We start from the raw sequence: 11210 nt of genomic DNA on the forward strand, positions 1-11210 counted from the left end.
CGTAATTCACAACACAGAGAGTGCTGATATGCGCGTATAAAGGAGAAAAAGAGAGAGAAAAGCGTTTTACGACGTTGTAAACAAGAGCACGCGCTGCGCACGCTGCTCGATAGTTTGTTGTGATGGCCTTTACTATAGCATGCATCAGTCGCGCGCGCGGCGCCCGTAACAATCAATACTTTACTCTCTCACTCTCTGCCTCGTCGTCGTAGTTGTAAGCAATATATAGGTATATTCGCAAACCCGCAAGTGTGAGTTGCTAGGAGTTAGGAATCGCCCTTATCGACATGGCCTGAGTGTTGTTCCAATGGCACTCGAACGGTGCTTGGTTAATTAAACATACATTTTCATCATGCGTGGATGTAAAGTAGTGTTTGGTGATTTTACATGAGCGCTTTTGCTTTTTCCTTTGATCGAGTTGTTGTTTTAGCGAATAATGTACTGTTAAATGAATTTGATAAATATTGGAGATATCATGTTTGCGGTATCAATGTTCAAATGATAAAATATGCATTTAAACAACCACCGAGTTTAAAATAACAAATTTATACAGTATATAGCATTGAAGTCAGTAAAATAAAGAAATTTTTGTGATTTATTAGTTATGCATTGTATAAAGGTTCCACCTAATTCTTCTTTAAATGTTTAAATATCAAATTCACTTACGTAAAGATAAACAAAATATTGTTAAATTCGATGACAGATGATGGATTAATGTGCAATTTAATTATTACAGTCAAAATATCAAAGTATAAAATAGAATCAGTCTTGAAGATAGCAGTTTGAACCGTTGAGCAGTTAATCAAATAATATGGCAATTCTACTGGTGAAGAAAACTTAAAAAATCTATTTTAAGAGACAAAATTTTAATTCAAAAGTTCTACATTAAAAACAGATTATAAAATCCAAATAAATATAGATTGAGACAGGTGTCTCTTTATAAGTTAATTTGACAGCTTGATTTACTACTTTATTATATTCATCAATAGTACAAAGTAGTTTTGATTTTATAAACTTCATTACAAATTAATAAGTGAAGAAATATATATGTTATTTCTCTTTAGCGATATGCTCCCGAATATTGAATTTTGATAAGGAGAGAATTTAAACTCGAAGCGTCCAATAAAAGCACACAAGGAATGAGGAAATAAATTTTTTTGCGTGCTTTTATTGGATATGCAAGGTATAATCTTTCTCGTGTTTTATCAAAATTCAGTAATATGTCAAATCGTTATATGTCATACAATAAAAGGCACTAGTGGAATGCAACTATTAAAAACAGTGTATGTATCGTAAAAGATTATAAAATCGAAGGAGCAAGGATAAAATCAAGTTTGTATCGTATTGAAATTAATTCTACTAGTTGAGGCACACGAGTATTGGGAGATTGTTTTGACGCGTTGATTTTGTTTTTAAATCAAATAAACACGCAATAAAACACAAGTCTAACCGCGCTTTGATCTAAAAATTGAGTTTCTCCAGAAGCGCTATGTATAAAAAAAGTAGGTAGGCAGACTAATATATTAGCCACCCACAAGAGTCTACCTTAAATTTAGCGTTAGATTAAAAACAGAAAAATATAGAATACAACCTCTAAAAAATTGGCACAAAAATGTGAATTGACCTTCTATTTATGAAGAGACTATCATTGGCTTTTGAATGATGTGCAATCTTCAGGTTAAATATGAAAAAATTTGTCGCTCGCTTCGATTATCCACGAAAGCTTTCTTTTTCATTGTGTTATAAGAATGACATAAAAAATTGGTCCGCTCCCGGTGCCGAAAGTGTTGATCGAAAAAAAGAGAAAAGAAAAAGAGAAGTACTGCGACGTGGAAAATAACACGCGGTTTATTATGCGAGCACGGAATGAGATTGCAGAGAATTGGACGGTCAATTGTTGATGCATCGCGACACCATTGCCAGAGTGATGAGGCCGAGTGCCATCGAGGTTGCGCACACCGCCGCCAGCGTGTCTCGGTTGTAATTTGGACAAAGCTCCTTATCCCGGCATCTCCTGCAATGCAAATAGTATTTGTCTTACACCGCCTTGAGCGTTCGCACGTATCGACGGATTATATCGCGCGTGCTCCTCTTGAAATTACAATACGAGCGAGAAATGCTGTGTTTCAACAGAAGAAAAGTATGCGGAACGAACGCTAAAGGTGAATTCTTAAATATAGCGACGACATTTCCCCATACTGTAAAATCTTCATTAGAAATTATTAAGAAACAACGTTTGTATCTTAGCTTATGAATTGTTTCTTCGGAATATCAACTTGGAAGCACGTGAGAATGTCTTCCACGTGAGAATACTCGCAAGTCAACGCTTCGGGTGCCGCAGTCTTGCGAACCGAAAATTGTATGTAAGAACTTATTTAGTTGAGCAATGAAAAAAAAAATGTAGTTAAAATTCGTACTTTCGAGCCCGGATACATAAGCGGAGTCTGAATTTCTTTGTGAAAAGACAACGTACTTTTCGTTACGACAAAAACGAGAGATTATAATTTTCTTAGAAAAGTAATTGCAACAGAGCATCATTGCGGCAAATGACAATTAGAAATAAGTAATAGCGAGACGATTAAATCTTGATATTTGTATAAACTCCATAAAAATGAAGCAATTTAAGGATGAATAATTCAAAAACGGCGCGCGGTAGAAATTGCAGAAAATTACATAATTCTTGGCGCGCGAGCTCGCGTTCCAGTAAATATCATTCGTATAAATATTAAATGACTCGCGCGTGCTCCCTTCCGTTTCCCAAGCGGCGGCGGCGACGGTGGCGGCGGCCGCGGCGGCGAGCGTGTGTGCACGCAGCTGCAAAGTGGAAAAAAAAATAATAAATCATAAGGAGCGAGAAGCACGTACAATCTCTCGATGATAATGACGACAAGCCCGGTGATGACTTTGTCAAGGAAAGTGACGACGGAGTAGACGAGCGCACTGTTCTCGGTTCTAGGGCCAATCAGCTCGGCGGTGATACTCAACGCGGTGACCATGGTGATGGAACTACCGGCGCCGACGAGGACGCCCACGGAGTAAAGTACCGCCTCGCTACTTCCGGCGAACTCGGCGACGAGAGCCGCCGTCACGCCGATCAAACCACCTAGTAGGTAGCACACCTGCAATAGAAGCAAAAATAACAACAACGGACCATTACGAGAGAGCCAACCTTCTTTTCTTTCTTATCGTTACTGTTGTTGTCTTGTTAGCGTTTGTATATATAACTGTAGTTTCAGGCGCGGAAACTTCATCGAGCTTACGACATGTCATTTGAACTTTTCACTTGCTGGCTTATTTCGTTGGTTCGTACATGCTCCAACGATGTTAATGCACGTCAATTACAAACACGAGTCTCGCTTTCGGCGCTTCCTTGTTCAACATTTACCTTTGTTTCGATCGTCTTTGGAATTTTTTTCATTTTTGTTCATTTCATTGGAATTTCGATGAAAAAAATATTGTAACATGAAATCCGTGACTTTGCGCAGCTTAACTTCTTCATTTCATTTGCATAATTTTCGCATTTGAAGATCCAAGAAAATATGCAAAACCAGCAGGTTATTCTTAAAGGGCTATTTATGAAAATCTCCGGGATGTAATTTTTAGTGAATAGTAAACTTGAAAAGTAATTTGTCGATGTTACGCATATTTGGTTGAACTTCAAAGACATATAAGTTGGCAAATGCACTTGAGCGAATAGCCACGGTAATCTCTAGCGGGTAAATGAAAATAAAGAAAATAAAAAATAATACTTCAGAACATGAATTAAGTCAGCCAAAAATAATTTCTCAGGCACATAAAAAACGTCCAACAAAATGAGAGAACCCAAAAAGAAGAGACACGCGAGTGAAGGTCGCTCGTGTCTTTCTTTCTCCGCGGCCTCATAAAAAACTACACATTTAGCCTCTCGCGTCGTCTTCAATGGAAACATCATCGTGAAGTAAGTTGTTTATCGCTCGGTCGACGCGATACGTAGCGAACGAGATAACGACGGTTGAAAATCGAGTTTCCTAAGAATAGCCCCCCTAACGAAGATGCGCGTCGTCCGCGTCGACTTCCCAAAAAACTTTGCCCTCCTCTATTTTCGCGCCGCGCGCACGCAAGCTCGCGGTCGACCCGAATTATAAACGCCGTCGGGGCAAGTAACTTCAGACACGGGCAAAGCGACACTTTCAGACAAATAACGGATAAAATACCCCGAGCATAGACCCGATTTGGTGCGAAGTAATTTGACGCAAGTCGCACGAGTGAAGTTTCAACGGGGAAAAAGATGAGTCGTTACGATCGTCACGGACATTCATTTTTACGTTTCTTTTGATTTAATTATACACTCTTCATAAAGGTGATGACTGCGGTTCGTGGTTGATGCGCGTTAAATGTCGTATTAATCGCGATAAAAGCTCGCGGCCCGTTTTCAACTTCAATCAAAGTCAGATACGTGCGTATTAGTTTTAATCATAGCCTTCTCTCCCCGTGTGTTTGTGCGTTCGCGTGAAGGCTTATCTCGAGGCGCAAAAAAATAATCGCGCGCGGGTATCGCTGACGGCCATGGTGAGTTTCGGCCGCGAGCGTCTTGAAGCAAAGACCGAGGAGATCGATTATCGTCGACGAGCAAACGCGAAACGTGGAAAAGATTGCAGGCGCTTCCGAAATCGGAAGTGGCAATAACTCTCCCGCGGAGCCTATTTGCACACTCGGGCCGGCGCGCAGCGAGCGAGCAGAGGCGCTTCTTCAAAGTTCAAATCTAGCCTGGAGCGGCGTGTCTTCATATACCGTGGCTGCTTCAATCGTGCCAACACAACGCGACATTAATTGCGTAGTGCGCGCACGCGGTTCTATAAGTAACGCCGGCAGCAGCGTTGAGGATCTAATTGGGCGCCGCTCGCGTCGCTGCCGAGATGCCGTGTGCGTGAATATGCAATGATATTGTGTATGCCCCGAGGCGTCGCCGCTCGTGCCTGCTAATGTTTGTTGCGTGCATCGTCTTCAAACCGAGGTATTCGCTCGCCTGGCGGCTTCTTGTTTTTCTGCTTTCGTTCTTTTTTCTTTTCCTTCTTCCAGCGTTATGCAGCGACGGCGTTTCGCGATGGCGAAACGTGACTGCTTCGTGATTTCCTTTAATTTGATCAAATGTTTTGAAAACCGACTAACGGACGGCGGATCGCATTGCATGTGTAAAATCATCGTGCGGAATACCGTTCTTCTACGAACCCCAACTGAAGTATCTTTAGGGAGATTTCAACTGTGAACAACATTGTAGTTAGAGCTATTATGCGCCCCAATCAGCGTTAAATCACCACTCGGCTGCTTAATGCAGAAAAAGAGGTAGCGCGCGCACATAACGTTTTTCCATTGGGCGTTGCAAGTTCCGATGAAAGAAAAGCAGCCACCGTCCTGACTAAATTATATTCATCATATTAAATGGCGAACTTCATACATCGTTTGCTACGGTCGAAAGATTTTTCGGAAAGGAAGTTTCATTACACACGCGCGCGCGCGTGTTGTGTGCGTGTTGTGTGCGTGTGTATGTATCTAAAAGTCACTGAACTGAAATTTCCGTTGGTGCAATCTAGCTCAGTGAGCGTGAGAAGTTTCCGCCAGCTGTGAAGATAAACTTCTTGCAAATTTTCATTGGAATATCACATTTCAATTAAGGGGGCAAAGCGAAAATACAGTTGAAATGTTTACCTTTTTGCACCCTTTCCCGTTGCGTTTCCTGCGCCTGCCCTTCTACACGTATACGCACGTTGAAGTTGCGCTCGCGAGCTTCAATTAATTGCACGCGATGGCTGACAGTCGTTGAACTAAGAATTTTGCCGGGGTCGTAAACAGCCGTAATGCGCCAGATAATCGATCTTGCGAGGCATCAAAAACTACGCGCGAAGTTAGAACGAGGAACGGACGATCGTACCTTACTGCCGCAGGATCGATTGATGTACTTGAGCATGAGTGCGCTGACGAATGACGCCAGATAAGACACAAGCGGTACGGTAGCAAGTGCCTGTCTGCCGCCAACACCAGTTTCCTCGATGTAAAGCGGCAGGTAGACCGTTGCCAAGGTTATGAACAGTCGACTGGCGACGTACAGCATGGCGACTTTGGTTAACAGACTGGTCACCAGCGGACGTCCGCTACTCTCGGGACTCGTGACTTTACTTTCATAGGGCGCCGCATCGGGCTGCTGTTGCTGTGGCTGCGTTTGCTGTGACTCCACGGCGCTCGGTGCCGACGGTTTGAACAGCGGCGCACGGACCACTTCTAATAGCCGTGCGTTTAAGAATGCGTGGAAGAGGATCGTCGCTATCACGCCGAAGAGCGTCAATACTACGGCGATGTTCTGTGAAGGACACGGCGACGATTAATTGTATTGATTATTTGAGCGAGACATTCTATCATACGCACTCGGAATCTGTAAGCATCGAATGGATTGAGACGCATGACGAAGCCGTTGTTTGGCAGCACCATCCAAGTGACGAAGAACACGAAGATTGCTGCGCCCACTTGAGCTGAATATCTGCGCAACGATAAACCACGAGATTATTTCGCGCTCGATGCGACTACAGTTAATTTTAATCTGCGGCGATCACCTTATGGCAGTTAACTCCGAGCGCAAGACGTTTGATCCGGTCAGCGCGGGTATCATCGACAGATGTGAGATTTGTACAGCGGCCCAGCCAGTTTGAAAGACGATGATGCTGAACACGTAGACGAACATGGTGCCAACACTGAATGGATTCCTCACGAAGCTGCCAAATATCACGGGAAACGAGAAAGTAACCAAAGCCGAGCCGACCACGTGCCATGCTTTCTTGTTGGCATAGCGATCAACTAATACACCGAATACCGGTGTCATCAGTGCGTCGACTACTTGACCTGTATAATATCACATTCACGGCTGGATTTTTCAACTATACTTTGCTCGAGGAAAGTCTAATACTGTTTACAGCCAAGTTTGCGAACAAATTCATCTATACGCGGTCTTTCTGTGATTGCATATTTTCGGATATTCAAGAGAAAAAATCGCCGTCTTTCGTTGGCTTTCGAAAACAATGTTTTTTATGAATTATTTATCCAGAGGTCGATAAATAATTCATCGAACTTCGTTCCGACTTCAACTTTCGTTTTCGACAAAAACAACAATATCGAAGGAAAACAAATAAGTTAGCTTACGAGTTGTCCCTTAATTAATCAAGATTCGTCAATTTTTATAAGTTTTTTATTAGAAAATACATGCACGAATATCATTATTACATTTTATAAAATAAACGTATGTATATATATTTAAAAAATCTGTAAACTATTTTACAAGATTTATGTAAATAATGAAAACTGTTACATTCTAATACGAGGTGCTTTATTACCAAGTCTTTTCGATGTCGAAAAAAAAATGTAAAGAGTAATAATAGTCCTATAAGAGCTTACTTCAAAATGTAAAGATTTTGACGGAGATCTGTGGCAAATATTTTTAATAAGCTTTTTTGAATTTTAAGAATACGTATTTATATTTCAACCGCAATAATAAGGTCCATTTATGTGATTTCTAATAAAAAACTTGATTAAAGTTGGTGGATTCAAGCCAATGAAACGTCGCTAACACCAAATTGATTTTTTTTTCCTTCATTGTGAAAATCTAAACGTTCATTAATTCATTTATTTATTGATTGGACTTTGAAAACTAAGGCGATTCTCAATTTGATAAAAGAATACTTGTTTGTAGCAAACAAATCCTAATTATTAAATCGATCTACAACAGCAAATCCATACCTAAAAGTAACAAAGATCCAGCGGTGATCGGCTCAAAGTTAGCGATCCGTTGCAAGAATATGAGGGTATAAGAGAACCACATGGCGGCGGCAAGGTCATTGAACACATGGCCGAGGGCATAGGCTGCGCGCGTTGTCAAACTGACCGGCCTATCCACCAGTGGAGTTCTCTCGCTGCTGCTACCGTTGGCCAGCATTGTTCTGGCCGTGAAGTTAGCGAACCAGCTTCTACATCGGATTCTGTCGAAAAAAATTGATTTGTATTCGTGTTTCCGTATATTCAGCACTCGAATAACACCTGCTGACTGTCTAATGAGTCGTCCAACCCTCGCATTAAAAAAAAACGGTACGTGTAATGAGTTTGCGAGCACTTACTCGAAACGAGAAATAAACTCTGTCATAATTTGAAAGTGACTTCGCACGCGGAATACAACTAAAAAACACAACAACTCCATTAATGATAATAGAAGAATTATATTTCTTACTTCTTTTTCAATTAAAAAGTACCCGTACGTAATAAATCATGCGACTGTTCGCGTAGTGTGCGTTAGAGCGCCAAGCGACGTGAAAGCGAGCGTCGAAAGCTCGCGAACGCGTAATTACCGCGTATTATGCATACGTTTGTATGTACGTTCTCGCCGATGAATAATGTGCGAGGAGAATCCACAAATATTATGCGGGCTTCTCTTTACACTTCCTCTCGTCCTTTTTTTTGTCATCACCTGCGTCTGCACAGTTTTCTCTATATCGATGTGACGGATGTTAGCTTTGTGCTCAAGTTCATTTATACATTTTCTTTCCTATCGCGGGAACTCCGAAGCAGTGACGACGGCATAAGTGGACAGAAAAAAGAAGTCGATGATTTATTTCGATTGAATATTGAGTAGCGTAGTAACAATATGGTAAGGTTTGCAATTGTTTTATCATTGACTATTTTTAATCGTCAACCTTGATGGATTTTAAACAGATAAGTTTTAGCTACTACTAAGAAAACATTACTTCAGCTTGGAGAGAAAGAACCGTTTTTCAATTTATGTTTTCGCATAAATAGTTACGTAAAGTACTTTAGCTCATCTCCACAACAATAAATTAAGGATGGATGCACGTTTGAAGAGGGAATAAATTATTTTCTTATAACTTGGTGATTTTGTTATCTGTGTGGACGGCTATCGCTGTCGTTTAGCACGGTTATATAAAAACACGGCAAGATGCACGTGTCGATGAAATGACTAATGTTCGCCACCTCTTTTTAAAATTTATCGTTCCTCGTCGGATCGACATCTCACTACAATGCAAAACTTACGACAGAATTCGGAATTTCCTAAACGACATATCGACGATTTTTGCCGTTTCCGTCGATTACAGTCTCAAGTGCGTGGCCCCATCATATCAACTGAAAAATTCTCAATTGAACTCTCTGACGGCGCGCAATCAGCTGTGCTTGCAAAGGCGTAATAGTCGTCGTCTTATGCGGCTACGCTGTCGTTGCCAACTCGCACCTTTTAAATTCTCTTCTCGCACGTGTGCGAGCGTGTGCGCTTTAATACAATTATTCGCTCGTCGCGATTCAGCACTTGTATATTGACGCTCGTTCGCACACGCAGTGCGCTCGTGTCGATGTGATTTGCATTTCCGTTGTTTCGGCTTTGTTTAAAGTGGGCTATCCGTCCAGATTGATTTTTCTTCGTTGCTGGTCTTCATTGTTTTCCTTGGCTTGTCAAATTTCTGCTCTGCTTTTTGTGTGACAATGTCATCCGAATTGGGTCTGTTGTTAATTAACACATTAAGCACAGTCTTTCTTAACGCTTCTTATTAAGTGATTCTACATTCACATTACTCTTTGCCCACATCATCGTAACAATAAAACATTCTATACTAAAATAATCACTACTTTGACTTTAGAAACTCGATATAATATTTTCAATTTTACCGTAATTCATCCCTCACGGTGCCGACACAATTCAAGTTGTTTTGACAATATACGTAATTTCACGTCATTTTCAAAACTGCAATTTTCCAGATTTTCTTCTAATTGTTAACATTCGGCGGTGGCAATTCGTGCGCATAATCAGTATCTCTCACGCGACACAAAGCCGAAACAAAATGAAGGTCTGGGAAAAACAAGTAGCCGACTTTCCACTCTCCGACGACGACACGGCTCCTCCCAAAGCGATTATCGTCGCGCGAAAATCAGAAACGAAGTAATAGCGTGCGGCGGCACCGGATAAACAAGCGTAAAGCCACGTGGACACTTGCGAGATCGGCACCATCGACTGCTGTTGCCGCTGTCGCTGCTGCTGCCGAGAGAGGAAAATAGGTCGCGCAAAGCTCGTCCTTTCACCGTTTGACCGCGCACTACGTCGCAATCGTCGCCGTAAATGGACGACTAACTTGTTCTCGCCGGTGGTTGCTCGGCCGGGAGATTCTTGTTTGTTCCGCGATGAATCACGCGTTCGATCATTTCTTCATCGCGCGATTGTTTTGCGATCAAAGCTTATCTATAAGATTTGATGATTCAACGCGATTGTCATATGTGCGCACGCGCGCAGAGCGTCAACAAATGAGAGAAAGTTATTCGACGGCCTTTAGGTTTTTGAACTTTCTGAAATTTGAACGAAAACCAGCTTTTCCTCAAGATTGCAAGATTCGCGTGCATTGCGATAAGTGGAATTTTTTATTTTTTATTTATTGCTCAACCAATATAGATGCGGGCTTTAACGCTCACCACTGCAATTATATTCGTGCGAGAGTTTTCGTTATAAATCAATTTGAATCGAGAAATTTCTTCGTGATTCCATTGGATTCTCATCTAAAACAATGAGAAATATCTCAATCGAAAGATAATTTTAAACATTCATTTTGAAGCGCTGTGTATAAAGCTCAAAGAATACTTTCAGTGACAAACATCACTGAATGTTGCAGATCATTGTCGAGTATAACAATCCATTGTTCTTTAATTATAAATAATTTTTTTCCTTATTTCTTTGCAACGAGTTATTTATAACGTTGTATTATTAGGTAATACATATAATGTAAATTTTTCATTATTTTAACATTTTTTTGAAATAAAGAATTTTCGCAAAAGCTTCCTGACGAAATATATTGTCGTTGCTATAACACTGCTTTTTCCGTTATATTATCGCCAATTAAAAAAATTATAATATATCTATGTAGTTTTTATTTATACAATCGACAGTAAATTACGTAAAAGAAATGACACCCACATATTTTAAAAGCTGCTAACAAAAACAAACTTGTTGATCAGATTAGTAAGAAAGGAAGTTGATAAAAATCTTGTACCGAAGGATAGTGAACACAAGTATAGGGTTTCTATAGTGTAAGAAAAACCTCGGTTATACCTATACTCTCGATATGGACAGTAAAGAAAACGTGACATTTATCTATGATAGAAAACCGCTATTGATATTAATGAAATAACAACGTGTGCAT

At 40.7% G+C, this 11210-nt stretch overlaps 1 protein-coding gene across 2 annotated transcripts; it reads right to left on the reverse strand.

Moving 5' to 3' along the window:
- Window positions 1-961: 961 nt before the first annotated feature.
- On the reverse strand, window positions 962-10151 carry LOC131672287 (major facilitator superfamily domain-containing protein 12-like). 2 transcript variants are annotated; one of them, XM_058949417.1, is made up of 8 exons: window positions 9691-10151; window positions 9064-9525; window positions 7762-8000; window positions 6585-6870; window positions 6400-6511; window positions 5909-6334; window positions 2866-3119; window positions 962-2014 (listed from the first exon to the last, which is right to left on the reverse strand). In XM_058949417.1, exons 2-8 carry the CDS (start codon window positions 9090-9092, stop codon window positions 1891-1893), a joined length of 1470 nt encoding a protein of 489 aa, XP_058805400.1. In that variant the 5' UTR covers window positions 9093-9525; window positions 9691-10151; the 3' UTR covers window positions 962-1890. The 2 variants fall into 2 exon arrangements, with proteins under 2 accessions (XP_058805400.1, XP_058805399.1); XM_058949416.1 differs by having other exon boundaries at window positions 9064-10151.
- Between the last annotated feature and the right edge of the window lie 1059 nt (window positions 10152-11210).

The sequence above is a fragment of the Phymastichus coffea genome, unplaced genomic scaffold (assembly GCF_024137745.1).
Source record: "Phymastichus coffea isolate CEN01 unplaced genomic scaffold, Cenicafe_Pcof_1.1 PCOF00147, whole genome shotgun sequence".
In the NCBI taxonomy this organism is placed as follows: Eukaryota; Metazoa; Arthropoda; class Insecta; order Hymenoptera; family Eulophidae; genus Phymastichus; species Phymastichus coffea.